Source organism: Micrasema longulum, unplaced genomic scaffold (genome assembly GCF_059751315.1).
Source record: "Micrasema longulum isolate JH-2025_06_02 unplaced genomic scaffold, ASM5975131v1 h1tg000411l, whole genome shotgun sequence".
Classification (NCBI taxonomy): Eukaryota; Metazoa; Arthropoda; class Insecta; order Trichoptera; family Brachycentridae; genus Micrasema; species Micrasema longulum.
In genome coordinates this window covers 34688-61687 of record NW_028277611.1, presented here as the reverse complement: position 1 = coordinate 61687, position 27000 = coordinate 34688, and the positions used below count along the sequence as shown (strand labels likewise).

Genomic DNA, 27000 nt, shown 5'->3' with positions numbered 1-27000 from the left:
TAACGAATAATAATAATAATTTAATTAGCAAAATAAATGGTCCATACTTGCTTCGTGGTTTCATATTTCTGTAGGGCAAATTATCGAGATACGCTGAGATTGGAGTATCGATGCAGTACCCTATGCAGCATGAGCGTGGATAAGGGAACGATGATGATGATGAGTTGGGTAAGAATTTATAAGGTAAGAATCCCATCCATAGACTACACAATCGAACTCAATCGGACTGTAGTCTATGCTCTGTTCTATGCCCTAAGTCGTAATAGTATAATCTGTGGTCGTAATCAATCTCTGGTCCTAATGTCATTCAAAAGATTCGTCTTTGACCTGTATTTCGTTAGCAAATCAATATGTAGATATTTTAAATTGAGGTGATACTTAAAATGTTCAGCCTAGAAAAAACGTAGTTTTTCTGGTTGTTTCTTTAGTGGGTTTACATTTGTTGAAATTGTGTAATTTATTTTCTTAGTCTGACCATCCGGCCTAGTGTTTTGACGTTTACGTTTACAGACGATTACAGTAAGTTGTATGCAACTCGGTAAACTCTCAGTTTTATAGATATTTTTGCATCTTGTGAACTGTACACGTGTGCGAAGGATAAATTGTTTGAAGTTCATCAATAACCAAATAAGGTTTTTTCTTAAAACAATATTTAATTTGATGTGGAGTATTTTGTAGTAAAATATGTTAGGTCTTTTTAGGTTATGTGCAGTAAGTTTTTCTATTTGTCAAACAGAACGGGTTGATATTTACCTTTACGTGACTCCCTATTTTTCGTTACTGCTTGTTACAAATGTTGTGAAATCTAATATAAAATTTATTGTTGATCATTAATTTAGTGAACTTGCGCAATAGTTTATCATCATCATCAGTGGTGCTATAGCCCGTTGTAACCCACAACTTGAGGGCCCCGGCTTCCTCCAAAATATGTCTATTCTTCCCTGCGGCTTTTTTCCAGTTTGTCAGGCCAATTGCTGTCATGTCACTTTCCACATCATCCAGCCATTTGAATTTTTGTCTGCCTCTGCACAATGTTTACCACCAAGTAAATCAGTGGGAGGCAGAAAGTTTTTCCTTTTATAAAATGTTCATCTGCTTATAAATTACTTGTCACAGATATTTGTCAGCTAATGATACCTACATTTATTTTAGGTGGAGAAAAATGATTTATGTAATACCATCATTTCTACTTAGCTATCTGACATCTCGGCATTCCCCAGAAGGGGAAAATAGAGAACCATAACTTTGATAATCTTTGCGTTCTACTACCATCTTTAAATTTCTGACAGAGGTGTTCATTGATAAGGTAACTTTATAAATCTAAGTAGGTAGGTACTGATACAGTTGTGAATCATGCTGAAAGTCACTGACGTATAATAAATAGAGTTATTCCTTAACAAGTCTTCTTCTGGTTCCTTGTCGGGTCCCCCCGACGTTGGCGATTTGCAGCAAAAGCTTTGTCTGCTTGTAAACAGTCGCTTGAAAGGCAATGACGGAAGAGATAACTGCATCACATTGTGACTGGGGATGAAAAATGGGTCCATTACGATAACTCCAAACGCAGAAAATCCACGTCAAATGCAAACCGAATTTACATGACTCTAATGTCATGCTCTTTATTTGGTGAAATCAGCTCGGCGTACGTATTATGAGCTGTAAAAACCAAGTAAAACAATCGGTGGCGATTGTTATTGAATGCAATTAATACGTTTAAGCCAAACATTGAAAGACAAATGCCTCAATACAACGAGGGACATGAAATAGTCATTTTGCAGCATGACAATGCTCTACCGCATGTCACAAAAGTGGTCAAGATATACTTGGAAACGTTGAAATGGGAAGTCCTACCCCACCCGTCATATTCTCCAGACGTTGCTTCCTCTGACTATCACTTGTTTCGATTAATGCCACACGGCCTGGCTGACCAGCACTTTTGACTAGGTCTTATAAAAAAAAGTTGGATCAATTCGTGGACCGCTTGAAAAGATAACTAATTTTTTCAACGCGGGAATCGTACGCTGCCCAAAAGATAGGAGAAAGTAGTAGCCAGCGATGGACGATACTTTGTATTATAAATGCACAACCAGTTTTTACAATAAGGCCTCAAATGTAGTAAATAAACGACAGAAGCCAAGTTGTACATCTTTTCTTAATTATTTTCTAAAATTAATATTAATAAATATTTATTTTTAAAAATAAGCTAATTCATAAATACTGTAATAATAAAGTCATAAATACTGCTGATCACATAGTTTTTTCAGACCTGTTAGAACAGCCTCTCATTGCACAAAAAGGCATAATTGTTTTCCTCTTTATTTGTACTAAAAATCTCAATGGCAGTAAACTTTTTTATTTATCATGCTAGGTATGTTGCTATTTCCGACTGCCCGGGTATGAAAAAAAGACGTTTCAAAAGCCAATGAATACAGAAAATTAATTTATCTCTTCTCTGTCATATTTAGTTGCATTGCATAGCCATAGTTTGGTATATACTTGAGTGTAAAGTGAGTGTATGTTTGCTAAGATATCTCTAAGGTGTAAATACTTACTATAAATAAATCATTTCAATAAAAATAATAGAATGCATTATTCTATTCATTCCGATGAATGTCTGAAGGCAGAAATTAATCTTAGTAAATCAATAATTGTGCTGAGTAAATGAAAATAGTAATATAAAAGTGCTTACTTTACACTAAATGAGTTAGTTACCTTGTCATCATAGCTGGTTCAAGTGATCTCTTTACACCCTCTGTGACATTCACCATTCTATGTTTGCACATTATTCTGCTGCATTTCTCCAATTCTTCCATCTAATTCGTATAGTAAGGTCCATTGTTAACTGCCGTTTTTGCAACGGGCGTGTATTCGTTTTTTCAGTGCCTTTGTCAATGGCCGTATTTATACTGTGAAAACGGTCCGGCGAGAAACGGGAGTCCTCGTTGACGATCCGTTTATTCATACCAGCCCCTAAAAACTGTTTCAAGGACAACAGTCCGGTGCAAAAGAGGATGTAGAGTCGAAATCTTTATTAATGTGTTTATGTCAGAATTATGGTACAAGATCTTGTGCAAGATTTCACCCAATGAAATTTTAAAAATTTGGTGAAATCTTAGGTCTAATTCAAAGAAATTAGAAACATCCTATTTTTCAACAAATATTTTTTATCAAGACGCGTGCCTCCCACACCTGTTATCTCGTTAACTGTCAACTTCAACTGTCATTCGTTTTTGCTTGCGTCACTTTATTTATCCTCGGTCTTATTTTTTTTTCTGCACTTTTAAACTTTACACTTGCCTTTCTTTTCTGGAAGTACTGATTTTAAGTGAGGTTCACGATCCATGTTATTTTGGGATCCCGGTGTTGATTGCAGAATAATATAGTGTCAGTTGTCTTGCGCAAGATCTTGTAGCATTTTCTGACCCATGTAATACAATCTGAAGACTATCAAATTAAATAATTGACAAATATTCATTCCAGAATTTAAATTCCGCATTCATTCAAAATGGTTTTTGTTTGGACACGAGAAAAGTGCTTGGAAACAATCCAGCATTTCAAAGGTCTGCCTCTATTATGGAAACGAGGAATGCAATCAAATGCGGATGGGGTCAGGTGTGCGATGTTTCAGAGTCTGGCTGAAACAATTGGATGCAATAAGTCGGAGCTTACCGTATGGATTGCTTCTCTCAAACGCCAAATAAAACAGATCAATTTGAATAAAAAGGAAGCAGCCAAACTCGGGCGCATTTATAGATCAGATTTCCCATACTTGGAAGAGTGTGATTTTTTACTGGAGGAACTCAAAAGAAAAAAAAGAGGAAAAAATGTACGTGTTTTATTTACCATTTTTTTATATTTTTAATGTTAAGTCTTGGCCCATTCATGTCATCATCTCAAATAAGTTTTAAGCCGCAGGAACTATATTTAATCAGTTTAATTACTAGGCAGGCGCTGTGGCGCAGTTGGTTAGACGGCCAACTGTGAAACTGGCGTCGCGGGTTCGATTCCCGCCAGTTGCAAGAAAAAAATCCAAGAAAGATTTTTTTCTCAATTAGTCTGGGTGTTGTAGTGTATTTTTCGTTACCTCCTTCCATATCCCCTCTATCCCACCTGCTGACAAGCCTCAAAATAGAGGCTTAGCGGGTTATTCCTTTGAAAAAAAAATTCATTATTTATTTACTTTATTTTTGTGCCCGGGCGGACGAAAAATATTGTTGTGTGTGAAATAGAACCATAACCCCGGACGTGAGTTTTTGACTCGATGACTAAAACACTCAGGCTTTTGGCTCTTTTTACTGTCAGGTAAAAATCCATAAAAAGAGACTTGAGTGGAAATTTCTTCACCTCGTAGTGTTGTGGTTGGCGCGTTCGCCTACCATACTTGAGTTTCTGACTACGATCCTTGCCAAAGTCTGCAAGAAATATTAGTTTAAGAAGTGGGTTACAACACTGTAATATTTCATTTTCTGTCGACTGAAGTGTGACTGATCATATTACTTCATGCATCATAATAGCAGACTTACTTTTAAAAACAATTCTTTTGTACCAATTAAACGGCAGTCTGCTAAAAAATATATTTATGTAGTGGGTTTTCACAAAAATGGTGCTGGGAAAATTACCTAGAATAAATAAATAAATCCTTATTTGTGTCTTTATAAATTTTATGAGATTGTATATGTTAAGAATTGTGAGGATAGATTGTGGTCAATGGTCTTTTTGAGTCATCCCTTTTGCGAAGTATAGTCATATAAACTGCATGGTTCTGGCTAAATAGTAATACTCTCTAATAAATTCAAATGAATGTCTCGAATCCTTTTAATAAGTTTTGTGTTTTATTAAAATCTTTTTGTTTTGTTTTGTTTTTAGAATAGGCCGTCTGCAGCTAAAACTTATTTCTCGGTGAGTGTAATATTATTATTTTTTTATTTTATATTTTTTATAAACAAATATGTATTAACAATGTTTTGAGCATGTCCAAATGTTTGCAGACTGTCTGGTCTACAAACATTTGGACATACTCAAAACATTGTTGGTACAAAACTAAACTAACTGCCAAAAGGAGAAGTATAAAAATTGGAAAATTGTTTTCAGGCGTTGCCTAGTAGGTGAATTGGTTCAGCCAGACGAACCTCACCCGCGTGATAAAGGTTTCAGCTCTTTTACTTTACAAAAGTCAACAGGTGGAAGAGTTAAGGAAATATGGATGCTAAAACATAGGCAGAATGGTGAATGTTACACACAGTATGTAAAGTGGCAACTTAAACCAGCCAATGACAGGTCATAAGCCCTGTAAATGCCTAGACTTCCATATTTCTTTCTCAAAAATGTTTTCCTTGTCTGTTGCAACAAATTGAAATATGTTTTAATTTAACCTTAAAATAAAACATATATTATTCGGTAGCCAGATGGCAGAGGGACCATCAATGTTCAGGAGATCTGAAATTCGACCCTGATCAGTCTGCATACTAAAATATTTTTGTGTTTTGTCCTGTTTTCAATAATTGATTACCTTCTTAAACATCGGTGCCTTTTTTTTGTCTATTTTATTAAAACTGTTGCACACTAAAAACTTAAAAATACAGATGGTGCCTTCTGCCATCTGACTTGCAATTATGAATTCACTCAAGAATATATTAATTTTTATTAAGATTTTATGTTTTATGTCCAGTTTATTACCTTTTAATTATCATTTTTAAAAAAAAGATTTTTAGCTAAGTATGCAGCATAAATTATCAAAAAAGTCTCATCTATATGTATAAAAGGCAATGTTCGTATGTGTGTCCATGATGAGCTGAATAATTACTGGACTTATTTATGTGCGGTTTTCAGCGAAATGTAGATCTTTGCCACAGGCATATTTATAGCTATTATTATTATAGAAAAAAAGTTAGTAGCTCGTGTATTATAAAATTAACATCATTTAAGCTTTACGATTTATTTGCTTAATGGCTGTATGACAAACTTACACTTACTTGAACGCTGCCATTCTTAAATAGTGTTATATTAAAAAAAAAATCTACATTTCAATCGACATTTTCATAAAGAAATTTACAGCATTTTTTAAGATAAATCTGAATATAAATGACACATCAGCATTGCTTTAAATGTGGCTTTAAGATGTGTTTATTTTGTTTTTTAGCTCTCCTGGAATTTCTGCTTTTTTTTATTATGAATACTTTAGCAGATGTGCGATATAAATTATATATTGTAATGTCTGTATAAATATTATTAAATGTGTTTTGTTTTCTGTGAGAAAATAATAATAAAATACACTGGGTCTTTTCTACACCAAAAACATTTTTTTTTATGTTTCAGATTGATTTGATAAATTCTTCAGAAAATAAAACATCAAAACAAAGTGAATATGAAGTCTGGGATGCATTCGTTTTCATGAGCATTTGTCAATATCATTTTGATGTGAATGCCATTGAAAATCCTCAGTTTGATTGGGGCCTCATTTCAAAGATCATGAACTCGAAAGAAAATACAGATATTCTCCCAAAAGTACTGAACACATTTTGGACCAACAAAACCAAGATAATATATCAATATTTTCAAAAAAAATACTCTGTGGATGCTACTAAATTATTAACTGTGTGGGAAATCCTAGATAAACTCTGTGATTCTAGAGACTCTTCCTTTGATGATGATACCATCAACTGTTTACTGGTAAGTTATTTAAATTACAGTAAAACCCCCTTTTTACGTTTTTCAAGGGAGTAAGAAAAAAAGTGTGAAACTGAGGAAAACGCTAAAGTGAGGAAATGAAAAATGTATGGAAAAAATAGGAATTACATCAAAATAAAATGATTTGCTACACTATAGTGTAAATATACTTCCAGAAAAATGGTAAAAACGGTGATAAGTGGAAATTGTAAAAAAAAAAAAAAAAAATTTAATAATTTCACTAAAATTATTTTTATATTTTTTTAAAACAACATTATGTAATCTGTTTTTTTTATTTGATTTAAAAAGTGCGTATTAAAATTACTTTGTGTGTAAATAAAAAAAAATAGAATTTTGAATTTGCATAAAATAACATCAATATTTTTCCCCCTAAATGTTGGGAAATTTTATTAATTTGGTATCACTTCTTTTCTATGGCATTACTTAAAACAACTGTCATATAGATTGCGGAAATTTTTTTTCTACATTTATGACAACTTTCAAAACCATCTTTTTTATAACTTTAAATATTTCTATTGTTGTGTTTTAAACATCGCAATTTAATAATATTAAAACTTCATTGTTCCTAAACATTTGTCAACTGCGTATCATGATTTTTAAAAGTCAATATGACGTTTTTGGTTCAAATTAAAACTAAGACAACCCTAAAGGAAGACACTTAAACAAAAAGGTTAATTACACTGCACCTGCTTTGAATTTAGGTTAAGACAATAATTTATCCTTTGTTAGTTTACCTGTTTTTGTTCTTTATTCGCGCGGCATACGCGGTGGCGCGCGGGCCGGGGCATCATTATTATGACATAATTTTGGCTTTTTTGACAAATGAATTCCGAAAATTTTTAAGCGTAAAACTGGGGCGATGAAAAATGTAAAAAACATTAATTGGGGGGAATATTTGTATGAAGAAAAATAGGTCCTGAACATTTCGGTGTAAAAAGCAGGAAAATGTATGTTATAGTTTTGTCATAAGTAAATGTTCAACTACAATTTACCGCAGTATCGCATAGCCGCTGCAAGCGTGAGACCGATCATCTTGCCTTAATGTCTATTAGAAATGACCGGTGATATGGAGCGATTGGAGTACTAATGCTGTGCCCTATGCACTAGGTGATCCCATTGCCCGGGGTTTGCGACTTGGACGCTAACAAGTCGGACTGGTCAGTAGTGTTGCCGGTGGAATGCAACTAGGCGTTCTCGGTGCACTCTCCAGCAAGATGTGACTCACTGCGACCCTACTATAACTAGTTTTTATATTTCAGGAAAGCTATGCAAAACTTAAATTGGATTATAATATTGATAACTATTTGCTAACAAAATTGACACAAAACTATCCACTCGTTTGGAAATTAACTATTAAAAATAAGGGTTTCGAAAGATGGCAAATGTGGGAAAAGTTAACCGCAGAATACAATCAGTAAGTAATTTTATTTATTTTTTGTTATTATAAATTTTTTAATCTAAAAATAAATATTTGCGTTCTTATGATTTACCCAGATATTCATAAATAACACTGTTAGGAAATTGGAAAACATTTGTGGTAGAACGGCATTCGAACCTCGGACCTCTTGATCCGGAGTCCATGACACCACCCATGGGACCACAACTCGTCTCAATTAAAATATTATCATAATTTTACGAAACATATCCGTATAATGAGATGTAAATAAAACGTTGTAAAAGTAAAGATTATAACATAAATAAGAATCTTATTAAATAAGATTTTCAGGCATTTTCTATAGGGCCGTTTTTATAAGAACGTTCTTCAAGAATTAATTTTATTTCTTGGTTGATAGTGTATAATATAAGCTTTTTTATGTAAAAAATATAAAAATGATTTTAACTTTGAATGACTGATAGGTGTAATACTGCATATGTTGTTCTTAAAAGTTGATTTACAAAACTAAAATCGACAATTTGTGCATGCAATTTGGGAGTCAGCACGAACTTTCGAGTTCCTAGAAAAATTGTACTGTATGTGAAATAATTCAATAGAATCTCACAAAGATAAATTGTTTTACTAAGAATTGGTTAAAACCTATGGGTTTATTAGTTCTACTTATAACGGGGTGTTATTTTCAGCAGGATACAACTTTAAATCAAAATAAAAGAAAAGTTTTTTTTTAATGAGTTTGATTTTACTACGTTTGAAATAATAAAAATATACATGTAATTTTTTTTAATGATATCTGACAAATGTCCCCGCGACTAGTAGCTACGTAGTGCAACCCATCGCTTCAATTTTGGCCACGTTTCCCAACAAATCTCTCCTCATAGTTTGCCAAGAGACAGTATTACCAATAGTTCAACGAGGAACTTCAGCCCTACGGGAAATTGGATACAAAAAATATTTTTTGTGAACGGACTAATCGGCAGAACTGACCGAGAATAAGCAGAAAAGAACCTCTGACGTAACGTGTGAAACTATTTCAGAAATACAACAAATAAAAAAACAAAATAAAATCACTGAATTTTATGAAATGTTATGAAAAAAACACTGTTACATAAAATTAAAGAAAGAAAACAGCACCCTCCGTGGTGTTATTTTTATTTTATTTATTTATTTTTTTCACCACAACAGGCCAGGAGGCCCAATTAAAGTGTTGAATTACATCACAGAATACCCAGGCTTGAGAAAAATCACATTTAATTTTTGTGTTCTCACCGGGAATCGAACCCGGAACCATCGTGTGTGAGTCAAGCATCTTGACCACTACACCACAGAGGCCGCCGTGTTGTGGTTAAGAAGCTTGGCTCACCCACGGAAGGTTCTGGGTTTGATTCCTGGTAAGAATACAAAAATCAAATGCGATTTTTGTCAAGCCTGGATTTTTTGTGTTGTAATTGACCACTGTAATTGGGCCTTCTGACCTGTTGTGGTGCAAAAAAACAGACTAAATTTTATAAATATGTATTTTATTTATGTCATTTTCAAACAACGTGAAATATTTATGAACCGGGAATTTCAGAATAAAAAACACAAATTTTACAATTGAACTTATGAGAAAGCGATGGAGATACATATTGAATATGACTGAAACACGGATGTGTAAATTTATATCGCTTATTGATAGTGATAGCGATTTCATTTACTGCGTGCCGACTGATCTTGAGAAAATAGTTGTCAAAAGGCATCCCAATTTACTGATGCAACCCATGAAGAACTATTCCAAGGTATGTACAATCAAAATTATCCTCCTTTTGTAACAGATTGACCAATAGCTTTAGCAACATAAGACCACCCGCCCTCCCCTCGGTTGCCGGGCAAGAACTAATTAAGAAGACCCGTCACGATAGATCTACACAGGTCCCAGTGACGTCAGGAGCTTATATAGAGCACTGACCCCCATTTCTCAGAATAAGAACAATGAATCTTTTCAGATTGGGTTTTGATTCTTTATTTGTCAATTTGTATATGAATTTACAGATTTATTCACTCTGGCACCTACCTAAACAAACAAACAAACAAACCATAATGCTGTTTCTCCGTAAGGGTAGGCAGAGAGGATAGAACGCCATAAAGATATCCACTATTAGTGTGTTTCCTACGGTTTTATAAAAATATATTTATCAGCTAAAGACCATTCAAAATAATCATCATTGTTTCCAGACGTACGACATACAAATATAATTAATATCTATTCTTGCAAAAATCTATTTGTGGGGGGGCGGGTCGCACACTGCACTAAACTGTAATTTTTTAAATGTCTTCACAAAACAGCTTGATTTGTGAAACAGTAATTGGACGTAGTTATACAGAAAGCGTTCAACCCTCAAAATGCTAAAAACGAGTTTAAGAGCTCCAAGTGCTAAACTTTTTTGCCAATTAAAAAAAAAAAAGCTGCAGAAAACAGTCAAACCACTTGGACCTTTTTAAAGTTAATATAACAGTGATATCCGTGATGTGGGTTAGAAATTTCTTTAATTGGCAAATGAAGTATACCACTTAGAGCTTGGACGTTTTCAGCACATGAAGATATCGTATTTTGCTATCGAAACTGCCATTACTCATTTTTAGCATTTTTAAGGTTGGACGCTTTCTGCATAACTACGTCTAATTGTTACTGCTAATCTTATAACAAAACCAAAATGCCCATCTCTAGTGTTCACACATTTAGAAGGTGGTATTTTACTAGAACTAAAAATCCCTCTGTAACCGACCCGTTACAGGGGGGGGGGGGTGGCTTCGTCTCCCCGGTTCCACTCAATCGGCCCGCCCGGCTTAAACGGGAAACCTGAGAGCCCGGCGCACCGAGAAAGCGCTGACCGCTAAGTCAACCTCAGCCCTGAAAAGAGCTTTTATGTGTCTTAAGCGAACTGACGTTCATTTTAAAGTGTACCCATTATAAGGCCCTCGCGGCACACTGCCACTGAGTGGGGGTACGCGCGATTACTCGCCCGGCCTCCCCCACTCTCACTCTGCCCACGGCCACGTAAATAGCGGCGTCTGCCCGCACGCGGGTTTAGTCGACAGTATGCCGCGCGGCGCGCAACATACAAGAATGAACAATGAATACACAACATAATAAACATACACAAAATACTTAAATTCAACATAAAATTATCCAAATAAAATCCAATTCTACATTTTCCTTGGTATAGCCAAGGCCGAACCCGAAAGTGGAACAAATCGCCTTTATTATGGATTCAGCCCTTGGCTTTCACATATACCAAGGACCTATACTATTAAATATTAGAAAAACATAAGCAATTAAAACAATATTAAATGTGACTTCCGTCGTTTCCAGCACGTCCCGAATACCCTCTTTATTCCGACAGTTGACGTTTGCTTGATGTAATTATTGTTTGCGTTTTAAATAAGTTTATAATTATTATGGAGAAGAATGTTTTGAAAAATGGTAGTAGAAAAGTTGAAGCACGTTAAGGAAAAGAAAAAGATGAGACAATTTTTTTTATATGTTGTATTTTTTAATGTTTTTTGTTTTGTTTTCAGAGTTTTCCCCTCGATGATGAAAACAACCTAGAGGAATCTCATTCCAGCATTGAAAAACCTTTAGCTGAACCCGAAGTTGGTTCTCTCCAAGAGGAATCAAAAAGCGGTGATGCAGAAACGATAGGCGAAGATAGTGCACCATTCCAAACAATAGCCTACGATGAAATTAGCAAAAATTTATGTGTATACGAAACTTATGAAAATGATCTTGAAGATCTAGAAATGTCAGAGTTTGCGTGTGGATTAAATTCATCTGGTATTTACATTTACTCATTAACATATTGTTTGTCCAATTTTAAACTCAATTAGCAATAATGATGTGATAACTTATATTTACATATAAGTTACTAATTAAAAATAAACAAGTAAAAAATCTTTTTTACAATTTAAACATGCGTCGTGTTTTCTTTACAGAAACATTGAGCGAAGAAGACATATCATTTCTTTTAGTCAAGTTTCTCGCATCTGATGAGGAGTTACAGGGTCCTAATGAGAATGCTTCTGTATTAGCAGCTTCGTCTCCAGTATGGGAAAACATTGCGAAGAAATTTCTTCCTTATTTCACTGTCCAATCGGGGAATAGTCTATACCATCGCTGGAGAAATATATATGTCAACGCCTTATGCAATTTGACACCCAAAACCAGGTATTTGCTATTATTTTACCTTTTAATTAATGCTAAATATTTTACTTATTAATAATTTTACATATCGCCACTAACCTTGTCAATTATTTTGCTTCTTATCTGTAAGCTGCACGAATATCACTAGCAGCTTTAGCAGCATTATTCCTCAATTGAATGGGAACAGAAGGGGTGTCAAAATGCCCACTTTCATCTACTTGGCATTTCGTTTTGAAGGCTTGTAATCAAATAAAATTATTCATGAAATGTAAAAGAAAACACATAATTTTCTTTCAAATTACGTATAGCCTTTACCATTTTGTTTTACTTTTGGTGGTTTTCGCGGGTTTGAAGAGTCCGACTGTCAATTTTTTTATTATGTTGGTATACATGATTTTCGTTTTGGCGATCTAGAATGCCTCCACTGGGACGATTGAGCCTTAGTTTCAACGTCATATCCATAAACTTATGTTTTGTTACGTGTTATAACACATTTCTACTGAAAAAAATAGCATTAAATGTTTAGGCATTATAATTGATAAAAATATAAAATGGAAGGAGCAAATAAATAATATTGTAAATAGAATGAGAAAACTTATATATGTATTTATTAGATTAAGGAATATATTAACCATCGAAAAATTAAAATCAATTTACTTTGCATTCGCCCAATCCATATTACAGTACGGAATAATCGGATGGGGTGGTGCTTTTAAAACCAATATTTTACCAGTTGAAAAAATAAAAAAATTAATTATAAAAGTTATTTTGAAAAAAACGTCTACTTTTCCCAGTGTTCAATTATTTAAAAAAATTTAGGTTTTAGATATAAAATTGCTATATAAAAAGAATTGTTTGCTTCAAATATATAAAGATAAAATAAATTGTAGTATTTCTAGGTCTCAAAACGTAAGTACGCGACCTAGAACAGGTGGTAATATCGTAATTCCTAAATTAAAAACAACTACTGCACAACATCATTATACTTACAGAGGAATATTTTTCTTTAATGAAATGAACAAAGATAATAAAAAGTACAGTCAGGAATACAATATATTTAAGAAAGAAGTAAAAAAATACATCTATAATTCTTCTTTATGTAACACTGATTGAAAACATTTTTAATATCTTTTTTGTAATTTATATATGTTATTTTAAAAATACTATTGATTAAAATAAAATAATCTATTGTAAGACGTCACTCCCCATTATGTACACAAGAATTGTTTATTTCTTTTACGTAATGGGAAACGTTAATGTAAATATATGTATTTGATTATTGTAAAAAATTGTATTTAGTTGTAATATTGTATTTTAATTTGTTTATTAATAAAAAAAATATAAAAAATTTCAGTAATTCTGCATCGCCGTTGACTTCATTTAGTGACACCTGAGCAACTTCCATTTGCCGCTGTTTCTGTTCAAAATTCAAAAAATTTGGAACAAATTTTGCTGCCACGCGTTTCATACCCAAAACTTTTGAAAAAATTTCATGGCATGAGCCAATCGCCAATCGATATGCTAACATCATCAGCAACTTTTCTGACTGTGATTCGGCGATCGTTCATAACCATTTTCAAAATTTAATTTATTACACTAAATTTGATACAAATTCTTTGATCCATTTTTTTTAACAAATAAAAATCGCCGAGCTCATAAAAACACGTCTTTTTTTCTTTTTTTTTTAAGGAATAACCCGCTAAGCCTCTATTTTGAGGCTTGTCAGCAGGTGGGATAGAGGGGATATGGAAGAAGGTAATGAAAAATACACCACAACACCCAGACCAATTGAGAAAAAAATCTTTCTTGGATTTTTTTCTTGCAACTGGCGGGAATCGAACCCGCGACGCCAGTTTCACAGATAGCCGTCTAACCAACTGCGCCACGGCGCCTGTCTAACCTAAGCAGCTGCCACAGACAAAGTAAACAATTAATGCTGCTGAAAATTTTAGCATACTTCAGGGGCTTGTATACCAACATAATAAAAAAAAATACTTGACAATCGGAGTTTCCAAACCCGCAAAATCAAAAAATTCCCGTTATTTTCTGAACACACCTCATAAACTTGAATTTAAAAAATGTGTTTTTAAGTTTCCCGATCCTAATAAGTACCAATTTCAACTTTATAAAAACTATTCTTTCGTCTTTTTACAGATTCAGAACACATATGACTGATCTTGATTGGATGATTCTACAAAGCTTTCCATACATGTTGATTGAACATGATCAACTTACCAATTCCAATGTTAGTACAAAAAGTCATTTGTTTTCTCAGTTTTTTTAAAAACGACACATAATATTTATTTTTTTATTTTGTAATTTATTCATTGGATGTTATATATAATAGAAGGGAACACACATTCATCAACACTGATCACGAGATGTTTACATTATTTTTTGTTCTCAACCTATTTATTTTAAGTATTTCTAGTATCTCATTTCATTCTTATTGGACAATTATGTAGAATTTTTACTTTTTTTGGCTCTTAGAACTCTCCTTTGGCAGAAGCCACCCACCCGAAATAAAAATACGCCCGAAATAATAATAAATAAAAGAAAATGATAATGTTACCATCTATTGGAGAAAAACGTCGGCCTCGTGTTGTAGTGGTCAGCGCGTTTGCTCACCATTCAAGAGGTCTCGGGTTCGATTCCCAACATGGCTGATATGAAATATTTATTTTGAAGGGTGTTTTCATACTAGAATATTTCAGAGTCCCTGGGTACGTATTCTGATGGAAAGTAAAAATTAAGCTTTAATTTTATCTACAAAGTAAATTTGAGTTTTCTGTATGAAAAATATAGTATGTTTACATTTTTTTTTCTAAACATGTTAAATTATACGCTACCGACGAATATACTTTGAATTTTCATACAAATATACACACTTTCGTACATAAATATCGATAATAGTTTATACCGTCTCAGTATATACCAATGAAGATAGGCGTTCATAATCGCAGCCCAGGTAGCGTAAGACTAAACATCTCACCTTCGTGTAACAAAAATGATCAAGGTACATTGCGATTGGTGTACCAATGCAGTGCCCTATGCACCATTAGGTGTGAAAAGGGAATGGTGATGATTGGAGAAAAAATTAACCTCTCCCGTAAACGGAGAAAAAAGTATTTGATTAATCTATTTAAAAATACGAAACAAACAAATAAATTTTTAAAACTTATGTTCAATGTTTGAAAAATAGCCGGCCCGTTGCGTAACCTTTTTGATGACAAAATAAGATGGAAAGTCATTTTTCTTAGCCAAGAGAGAGAAAAGTGTATCTAAGGAGGGTGAAAAGGAACGGTGTAGTTTTACAAAACATGATGGGGAAACTTGGTCCGCCCTCGCCCGGATTGTGTTTTTAAAAATACCGTACGGAGAAAAAAAATTGATATTTATTTACAGACTTATGAAGTCCACTTCACTCCACAACAGGTACAATTAAAATAAAATACAACTTAAGAAAATTAAAGCTAGGACAAAAATGAAATAATAATTAACTCAAGACAAGATCTGGTCTATGTTAGTGATTGTTTAAATCTAAAGAGATTTACACCACAAAACTCTAGATCTTGTCTCGAGTTTACAATCCGACGCAATCGGGACATTGGTGCATGCCAGTCATAGTTTGTGCTGTGCTGATCAAGTAACAGCACATTATTATTTCGCAATCAGCGGATTGGAATATTGAATGCCACTTGTTACAGTAATGATGAAGCCATTTAGTAAATTAATCATAAATATGGAGTCAATTTTCTACGTTTTAGTAGACTTGAGGTTTTCATTTCTCCATAAGTGTAGTCTCCCCTCTCGAGGCTAATCATCTATGCTACTTTTCTTAGCAGACGATGTTGCACCGATTCGATATAATTTATCCGGCCTACATAGAAGGGAAACCAGATCACAGAGGCATATTCTAAAAGAGGACGAAGAGGTTAGCAATAGAGTGCTTTAACTGTGAACATATTAGCTAGATAAAAAAAATAAAAAAATAATATTAAAGGCACTAGATGTTCTGCTAACAAGGCCTAAAAGTTTTAGGGACTTACTAATCATAGTATCAATATGATCATTACAGGTAAGTTTACAATCCACGATAACTCCGAGGTTCGTCAGAGACTTGACCACACCTAAATTAATATTATCAATTTTGTAATAAAGTAGATGAAGTTACTTACAAACAGTTTTTTTCCGTTGGTAAATAAATTTTCTGGTAAAGTTCTTTTCTATCCTTTTGCAAGAATTTAATTCTGTGCTAGTTTAAACAGTGAGTCTAAAAGAGTTCAAAGGGTCAAAATTATGTCTGGTGTTCTATCTCACCAAAAAATATGGTTGATCAGGGAGTTTGTAATTCTACTGCGGGACTTAACCTTTCTATTGTTATTAATTTTTACTTGTTCATGTTTTATTTTTGTTACAGCCACATGGTGTTAAACAGAGAGAAAATAGTTCCGATGCCGGTAGTGTGAAGGTCCCAGTAAATACCGACTCTTATTTTGTATTAGGAAACACAGAACCACAAATGAAAGAATGTCAAGAAACAATATCCACCGATAAGGTAACATACGACTCTTCATCAGGACAAGACCTTGCTGAATTCAGACGCCATCAGAAACCAATTATCCTCTCCAACAAGAAGGATGTTCAGAAAATGAATAGCCAGTTACAGACGGCCGCTGTTCCCCCGACACTAAATTTACCAAACATGAATAAAAAGCTCCCTACAGAAACTATGAAATTTGCCGATAATAAAAAATTCTCATATAGACCTAACCCAAAATATAGGCGTGATCTTCCAAATTGGATGATAAAGCCGCGTCAAAATCCAGCTCCTCAAGAAGATCCGATACTAATTTTTGACAAAAAGGACGCCTACAAGAAGTTTGAAAAAATCCTCGAACATGCCAATCGTAGATCTAAATCATCAATGGAAAGTTTAAATCTTTCGAGTGAAGAAATTTTTCAAAAATTTTATTCATCTAACCGTACTAAAAAAAATTGTTCTAATAATCAATCGAATTCAGATTTCAACCCTAAACAAACGCCAAATGTTAAGCCGATGAAAACGCATCAACCTGTGAGTACTGTTAAAACATTTGATTCTGAACCCTCAAAAGATGGTACCCTTCTTTCGAGTGAAGAGATTGATAACAAAACTTATTCAATCAATGGTAAGAAAATAATTATGTTGAAAAAAGTTCCAGCTAAGACAAAAGATGCTGTTAAGAACATTTTGCACAAAATTCCAATGCATCGTCGTTTAAAAAAAATCGATTATGGGGACTATTTACCTGACGAAAATGCAGTCGTTGCTACAGCCCCATCAATCAAACCAAAAATATTAAACACTATGTACAACCCTGACAGGCAAAGTGACTCTGAAAGTCAATTCACAGATTCTGATGACTCAGAGAGTAATTATTCTGATTGTTCTGTAAAGAAAAATAAATTTGTCCAAAACCCCTCAACGTGTACAACAAAAGTTCTTCGGTCCAATGTTAATGAAAAACAAAATCTCAATGTAGTTAGATTAGTTCCCGCGGCAAAAAATCCTGTTTCTCAACTGATAAATATTTCGGATATCGATTATGGTCCCATTGGCTCCTTACCATTATCATCCGATCATAGACTTCTCGAAATCTCTCCAGCTGACATAGATCTGCCCCTCCTGTCGGAGGTGAATATTGGCGACCCTGAGATTCCCGGTACAAGTGCCACGTTCTCGGTAGGGAGTGAAGTGGAAGAGTCTACCGAAGCGACGGATCCTCTTCAGATCGCAGAAACGGAAGTCAAGTCACCTCCTCCATCGAACATTGACTTACGAAGCTACTACAGTATGATGGCAGACTCTCTGGATATCTCAAACCTCGAAGACATTGAAATGAACGACGAATCGCAGATGCTTAAAGAAATAAACTGTGCCAGTGAGTTTGTGTTACCAGATAATAACGAACCAAATGAATTAAAAAGGTCCGTTGGTGTTATTACATTATCCGACGATAGTGATGACGATGTACCACTTGGTGTTTTGATGAAAAGAAAAAGACTCGATTAGTTTTTTTTTCTCTATGGTAAGTATTTAATTGGTCGACTTGCGAGATGAGCGATACTTAAAAATGTGCATTTGCGATCGATAAAATCAAAATAATTATTGCAATTGTATTATTTTTTACGAGAAAATAACATTGTGTTATGCGGCTGACCTCAAAACTAAGATTTTTTTGAAAAATGTTAGTGAAAATGTTCTTAGGGTCCTCATGTTGGAATAGTGTACATTTAAACCTTTAAAAATTCATAAGATGATACTTAGTTGGATCGTTGACAGTAGTAAATTCCAATGCTTTCTTAATATTTTTCATCGTCTTTTATATTACAATTTTTTGTTGAAAGCTCTTGACTTTTCTTCAAGAAAGTAAATTTCCACTTGACTCACAACTGCCATGTGAGAAGTGGTAAATAATCACACCTTTCCAGCATAAGGCCCCAGTTCATGTCTATTTTATTACCAAATGTGATTGTTCTCATTATTTTTCACCAGCTGTAATGGTAGTTTTAAAGATTTGTGATATTAACTTAACTATTTTGAGCCTTAAGAAAGGTGCACTTTCTATAATATTTACTATTGTTAAGTTTCTTGAATACTGTATTTACAGTGGGCTATTATAGTGGGTTGAACTTTATTTATTAATTGTGATGTATTTTTGTAACAAGTGTAATAATATAATATACGTGTATGTTCCCATGTATAAATTCTTGTGTAAAAATAAAAAAATATTGTCAAAGCTTTTAATCCTCCTTCCCAATAATCTAGACCCCCCCTGAAAAGAATGATTATTTTCATAATGTAATGTAAAAAATAATATGAATGTGTTTTTATTATTTTGATAGCGATAACTGTCTATTATAATAACTCTCGGTTTAAAAAATACAATCTAGTTTTGTAAAAAAATAGGAATAAAGTTGGTGTAAGTAGTTATTTCAAACGCCATGTCTCAGACCCCATTCCTCTTCATCACATATCATCACACTAATGAGGATGATGTGTGGTTTTTTTTTTTTTACAATATTTTCTATTACTCTTATTGCACTAAGCCAAAACAATTGTGTATTTTAAATTAAATGTTAATATAATTATGTTTAAGAAAAAAAAATCAAAATATGATTTTGGGTATTAATAATATAGCGCAGTGAGGATCAATAATTAAGTATAATACTTACTTTTCTCTCCCATTCTTACCCTTTCCATTAAATAAATAATATCGATATTTAACAAATAATTAATATTATAATATTATGTACCTGAAAAAAAAAACAAAATATGATTTTGGGTATTAATAATATAGCGCAGTGAGGATCAATAATTAAGTATAATACTTACTTTTCTCTCCCATTCTTACCCTTTCCATTAAATAAATAATATCGATATTTAACAAATAATTAATATTATAATATTATGTACCTGTAAAATTTGTTCCTCAGTGATGCAGTTCAGTGGTTTTTTTTAATATATATATATATTTATTTTATTATATATTAGATTAATTTTATATCAAACTGAGCCAATTTTTTTTTCAATATATTTTTATGTATCTTTAAGTTTTAAACGTCACGAGTTGTCGTCGATGGGTTATGCTGACATTTAAAAGTAGAGCCCTGTAGCGTCGAAATACAGTAAACATAGAAAAAATGGCTACCCGAAAACCGGAAATTCATTTTATTTACCCGTCATGATTGCCAAGCATCAATAAATGCTCTTTTTGATGCTTAGCAATCGTGATGGGATTCTTCTCCTTCAAGGAAGGTTACCTTTCTTCAATCCGTCAGCGCTTAATATCTTTTTTATCCCTGATCACTGGACTGGACGCATTTTTTATCAGGTCATGGTAAATTTAATGAAAAAAAAAAATTTTTTGCACTTCAACAGGCCTTGAGGCCCGATTACAGCACAGTACACCCAGGCTTGAAAAAATCACATTTAATTTTTCTGTTCTCATCGGTAATCGAACCCAGAACTTTCCGTGTGTGAGTCAATCGTCTTAACCACTACACCAAGGAGGTTTGTTCGTTTTTTTTTCCTATTTGTTTTTAATATTGTTGATTCCCCTTCGTGCTGCTGTGGATATCCAATTCAACAATCTTGTGGTCTTGTCCCTTTCTCCCTCTCTATGATTACCGAATGGAGCTTCTCACTACTATCCGTGACCCTGTTATATAGGTCCTGTCGGATATACAGATCTGGTGACTTCCCAAAACAGTTTCAAGGTTTTTAAAAAGTTTTGTAATAATTTCTGCCGATTGATTTTGACCAATCAGTTTGATCGCAGTCAGTGAAGATTTCGATTCCCTCTTTTTCTTAATCTAATGAAGCACATAGTATGTACTTCTGGATTACCTTTTTTTAGCACATAGATGACAGCTTTCCCCATTCAGCAACCAGCAATTTTTTCTTGCGTGTGGGCACTGCCAAAGAGACTTCAGTCATCGGATGCGGTGTTCAGAATGCGGTGGGCAGGCTGTCCTCACCTTGAAGTTATTCTACGCATATGAGATAAGAATGTTCTTTCCTCGCTGTGAGTTTTGTCTCCGAATACGGGCAAAAATTGGAAAATTTATATCTGTATCTTAATGGATAAACCACGGAGTCACATCGAACTAAATTTTCAGGAAACAAGATTTTGTGATTGTCCGATTTCCAAAACATCGTAACTGTTCAGCCAAATGAGATAATTTAAATCTGTGAAAAACTTGCAATGTGAAATAATTGTTATTTTGATACTAAAAGTACATATTAAAATAGCATATCTGTGACTACTAATGTTTTATATATATATTTATTTATTAATATTTATATATACGCCCAATGGGCATTTTTAAGGACATATTTATACATAGAAAATTATTATAAGGAAAGTAGAAAGACACAATGGTATACAGTAGACTTGGTGGAAGTGGAAGCGGGAGAGAGATGATTATAATTGAATTTGATTCAGTGATCGTATGAAAGAAGACAACTTGTTATTAAAGAAATCAAGACTGGTATGTTTGTTGGCAGACCTAAGAATTCTGGGCATAGGGGAATGAAAACCATAGTTAGATCTATGGTTATCGGTATGAAAGAGTAAGTTTTGTCTGAGGTTTCTAGTTGGGATATTTAATTTTATTGAGCTCAGTAGTTCAGGCGCATCAAAGTGGACTTCAGATTTTTAATTTAACTTGAAAAATATTTTTATGATGAAAGTGGATCTCGGTGTTTTATTCATGGATAAAATAGCTTATTGCAAAACGGCTAAAAGTAGACTCCTGTGTTTTATCTTTTAACTCTAAGGTACAGATATAAAATGTACCAAAGCTGAAACCAATGTTCACTGTGAATAACAACTGCTTTCACTGAAGTTAAACACTTACCCCTTCACATTCAACCCCAGGAAAAAGCTCCTTACAAACCAGTCGTGCACTTCCTGAGGAAGTGATACGTTCAGTCGAGCCCGGTGCGGGATCTCTGATAAAAATATCAGAGAAGAAAAAAAACATGAAGTAAACTCATTGCTTATTTTTAATTTCACTATAATCCAAAAACTTTATTTTTTCTAAATGAAGAGAACATTAGAACGCAACAAATTAGTCAATCGTTCAAAGCAATAACAATGTTTTGTTTTTGTAGTTATTTTTGTAGTTTTATGATAAAAATTGCAAGAATTCTGCATTAATATAGGAAATTAATTACTTGTCTAGCACAGGTTTAATTTTCTACTTGATTATTATTTAAGAATCACGGCGGTTTTGGTCATAAAATGTCTTTGATGTGTGGCTGTCAGAGGCTATCATAAGTTGATTATATTATTAAAGTAGTTTAGGTATAATTAACTATTCAATTTTTTTTGTACAACTGTCTAAATTAAATACATAACATTTCATCTTCACCATACACTGTGAAAATATCACGGGCAGTTTTATTCCCTTGATTGAACACGAACAGAAAGAGGTGTCAAAAACGCTCACCTTTATTCTACTTGAGATCCCATTTTGAAGGCTTGTAATCAAATAAAAGAATGCATTTTTATTTATATCCCTACAGAGATGAGGTAGAATTTTTTTCAAATTCAGGATTATGGATATTCGAGCGTTTACAGGGCTTATGACCTGTCATTGGCTGGGTTAAGTGGCCACTTTAAGTACTACAACGTACCAAAAATAATGTTGTAAAAGAATGCATGTAACGTAAAAGCAAACACTGTATCTTGTAGAGAAGAAAATTTTCTTTTTAATGATGATAACCTACCTATTTTTAATACAAAACTTTGAATACAAGAGTTTTACCATTTTGACAGAAAGTTCACTTAACTTGCAATGGGCTCAGTAAATGAGTTTAAAATCCAACTGAAAAAACAATTTATTACCAAGTGCTTATCATTTTATTTTAAAATTGTGTTTTTATCTATTTAAAACTAAAGCAGATGCACAAACATCATCTCAAAGTTGTTTTTGTATTCAATAAAAATTATAATTTTCATCATGTTAAAAATGACGCAATTGCAATTTGACGGGTTTATCAGTAAAGACAAAAACCTACTGTTAAACTGACTGTCACAAAATTTTATAAGTAATGCTCTTTATGTGTGTATAATTTACGTATATTTTTTATAATATATGACTGGTGTAAATCCAAAATTTAAAACAAGTATTTATGTTTACAAATTAAGTATGTGTTATTTGATATTACGAAACAAATATTAACACACTTTACGCGAGCTTCGCTACAATGTAACTGGTTTATGCATGCGCCAAAACTGAAATAATTTCTACTTTTATAAAACTCGCTATATCTCCTTAACCATCGGTTAGTTTTTAATGAAATTTTGAATACACACTCGCCATACACTACTTATGATAATCTAATGAGAGATAATTGTAGAAGTCAAGTATACTCGTAACACGCCATAAAAAATATAGGCTGAAAATGTAGCCATTCTGCTAAACAATCATGTAATAAAAATGCGTGAAAAGAAGACGATTTTAATGCATCAACTCATTGATACGAGTAAATTATAGAAATGGAAAATATTTTGATATCTTTTTTGTCTGAATCTATTAATTATTTTTAAATATATGTATATTACATATAGCGATATCTTCTTTATATTTTCTTCTCTTTTTCCCCCTTTAATTTGTGTTAATTGTTCATTTTAGATGCTTTTAAAAGATCTGTTTTTTAATTCTATTTTTATATACCAAGGAGGTTTAAATTTAACTGTCAATAATTTACTATACAATAAGAGAGTTGATTTATATGCTCAATCCCTGACCTATTTTGGAGTGGATTAGAAATAGTTTTTTTTTACCCTATTTTTCTATGTAGTCCACCTCGCTTGTCTGATGGCAAATGATGCATCTTAAGATGCATTGTTTTGCCGTAATATGGCTCCAAAGATTCTACTCTCTGAGATCTATCTTATGGTATTTCAGATAGGTATTGTTGTATGGGGTGGTGCATTTCCAATATATTTTCAATTTTCAAACTAATTTTAAAGAAACCCTTCACATTCAATACGGAAAATCTATATAAATTATTTAAAGTTCATACAGTAGACACTATTTACAAAATAAATTATATTATACAAATTTACAAAGAAGAAAAAATAAACTAATTTGTGAAAGTCCCTCAGATACCAAAATAATATTAAAATTCCACATAAGTTGGTTAAAATAGTTTTGTTTTCAAAGGAATAATAAATTATAATAATCTCCCCAATGAACTATAAACTATTAAAACTAATATGTCACTTAATAAATTCAAAGTAAATTTAAATATTTTTTTTGAAGCCAAGTAAAAACAGCATTGCCATATTATTATTTTCTGTTTTCCGTTTTATTTTGTATATTTTTTTTATTTGTTTCTCCTTTAAATTTGGAATTATAATAACTTTAAATTACTAAATAACTATTACAGTGTAAGTCACTCCAAGCACAAGAGCTAGTCTCTTTTGAAAAGTTACAGTTATAAGATTATCTAAATATATAAAAGTAGATTGTAATAGAAAAAAATGTTTTATCTAACTATGTTATATGAATAAAAAAAAACATATTTATATTAGGCCTCCTAGCCAATTGGCAACTTGGTGAAACCATAGAAAAGTTCTGATTTAAATGCCATGAAACATTTTAAAGGCGATTATCTCAGTTTGAGCTTTTGTGAGATGCATCGTTTTGCCATAAGACATACGACATGGACTTGTATCCACATCCTCCAGCGATGCTCCAACATTTCTAGATTGGTTGAATATGGGGCATCCCGATTCAAATCCAGCTTCATGAATAGCAGCCATTGATACTAACGCCTCGTGTGCTGAAGCATGAGTGGTGGTGTGTAGATGAGTGGTCGGCATGGGTCAGACGAATGTTCTACCAGGAAGCTGTAGAAATATTAGAGCATCGCTGGAAGATGTGCGTTTAAGTTACTACGTTGAAAAATAAGGAACAAAACATTTTTCTCATCCACTTTGAAATAGGTCAGAGGTTGAGCATATAAATCAAACCTTGTGTACTTTTTTTGTGGCTATTATACCATATTACATTTTTCATGTGGATTGCAATAATAGCCTAGATGTTAAGTTAAAAAGCCCGGCGGCCTCCGTGGTGTAGTGGTCAAGACGCTTGACTCACGCACGGAAGGTTCCGGGTTCGATTCCCGGTGAGAACACTAAAATTAAAATGTGTTTTTTCTCAAGCCTGGGTGCTCTGTGATGTAATTCACCAATGTAATTAGGCCTCCTGGCCTGTTGTGGTGCAAAAAAAAAAAAAAAAAAAGGTAAAATATTTTCATCTGAAATTATTGTATCATCTTTACCTAGATGTTTCCTTAATGTTACTGCTAGGCGTATGATAATGATTTTAGCTCAGTTTGAGAGTCAATAAATTATAATAAATGTATATTTAAATTTTTAATAAGTGTAGTGTGATTTTTATATTTTAGTTTTAATTTTTCTAAAATATTGATTTTGTAATGCAATTAGTATTAGAATTCACCAAGAAGCACAGTGTAATAATAAATATGTCGTTACTATTGTAAGAAATGTTTAAAAATAATTACATCACACTCCGGGGAAACAGTGGTATAACTTAAACTGCACATTTTTTTAAGAGAACATGTTTATTTGCAAAACATTGGCACATTTTAAACTTCACTCACTTGTGCCATCTAATGTTAAATATTTTCAGAAATAAAAATAGCACAATAATCAATTGTGCCATGTATTTCATGAATTTGAGCAAAAATTTATAGTAGAAAATAATTTTTGCTCATCATCATTCCCATTTCCGCACCTAATGGTGCATAGGGCGCTATACTGGTACACCAATTGCAGTGTATCTTGATCATTTTGGTTACATGAAGGTAAGATGATCTGTCTTATGCTTCAGGTGCCAGTCCAGGAACTGCGACTAGGGTAAAAACACCTTTTTAAAATAAATATTTCATGTCAACCGTATCGGAAATCGAACCCGAGACCTCTTGCTTGGTAGGCAAACGTGCTGACCACTACACCACGAGGCCGACTCGAGGCCGACTTGCTCAAGGCCATCTAAATATGTTTAAAAAGTTATGCTGTTAATAAGGCACATAGAAAATACATCAAGAAGCATTAATTTCTGCATAATTAACCAAAAATGGCATTGATTAATTATTAATTAAAAATACTTGGCACACATTCATATATTTGTTTGACCAATTAGTGCTTTCACCCTCTAATGGGCATCTTCAGACTGGTGAATATTATACAGTGTAAGGATAATTTATATAAAACTAAATATTATCTTAAGTGTAGGAACATTTAAATTTAATATTTAGTTTTATATAAATTATCCTTACACTGTATAATATTCACCAGTCTGAAGACGCCCATTAGAGGATAAAAGCCCTATTTGATCAAACAAATAAGCGGAAGTGTACCAAGTATTTTTAATTAACAACTTAAATATAAATATAAGTTATTACATCATTACAAATGGAATTCCATCAAGAATTGTAAATAAATCATTTAAATCAAATAAAAATGACAATGTTGGATTTGTGTCATTATCACTTTGTCATAATCAAATAACACATTTTTGTTTGGTTATGGAGAAACTCCTAATGTTATTTTATGAAAAGAGAAATTCATCTTGCCATGTGTCACAATAATTAAATTGAAATAATTTTTTTTTATTGTAAAATTAGTTCCCGGAAAAATATTGCAATAAATCTTTGATGAGTGGATCAACAGTATAACGGCATTTTTGTTTATTTTACGATTTATGTGAGAAAATGTTACTTGTGTATTCTTGCATTGATGGTATTAACAGTAAACTCATACGACTACTTGAAACATAAATAAACAACTTTGGTTCTAAGAAAATAAGTATGCGCATTGTATGAACCGCATTGTGGTCCGGTAATGTGGACTCACGTACCAAAGGTCCAAGGTTCAAATCTCACTCTACCACAACTTGATTTCTATTTTTCCAGCTCGATTATTTACGGCTTTTAGGAAAATGCTTTTAAAATTTAAATATTCCATTAAATTAGGAACTCAAGTATTTATCTTGTTGTATTTTTTTTAAATAAAAAAATCTGTCATATTTTCAGTAGCACAAGATGGTCTCAGTAATATAAGTAGACTCATTTCTATCATTCATTGGTGGTACAAATAGTATCAGTTAGTTCTAGTTGTATAAGTAGACTCATTTCTGTCCCACCTTTAATGGTTCA

At 32.9% G+C, this 27000-nt stretch overlaps 1 protein-coding gene across 3 annotated transcripts; it reads left to right on the top strand.

Annotated features, from left to right (window-relative positions):
- Positions 1-262: 262 nt before the first annotated feature.
- LOC148281765 (uncharacterized) lies at positions 263-19047 on the top strand. 3 transcript variants are annotated; one of them, XM_088226129.1, is made up of 11 exons: positions 263-519; positions 1153-1306; positions 3478-3823; positions 4864-4896; positions 6313-6666; positions 7944-8098; positions 9651-9855; positions 11636-11891; positions 12050-12281; positions 14412-14502; positions 16678-19047. In XM_088226129.1, exons 3-11 carry the CDS (start codon positions 3503-3505, stop codon positions 18310-18312), a joined length of 3282 nt encoding a protein of 1093 aa, XP_088082255.1. In that variant the 5' UTR covers positions 263-519; positions 1153-1306; positions 3478-3502; the 3' UTR covers positions 18313-19047. The 3 variants fall into 3 exon arrangements, with proteins under 3 accessions (XP_088082255.1, XP_088082256.1, XP_088082257.1); XM_088226130.1 differs by having other exon boundaries at positions 277-632; XM_088226131.1 differs by lacking the exon at positions 1153-1306 and having other exon boundaries at positions 319-519.
- Positions 19048-27000: the final 7953 nt, after the last annotated feature.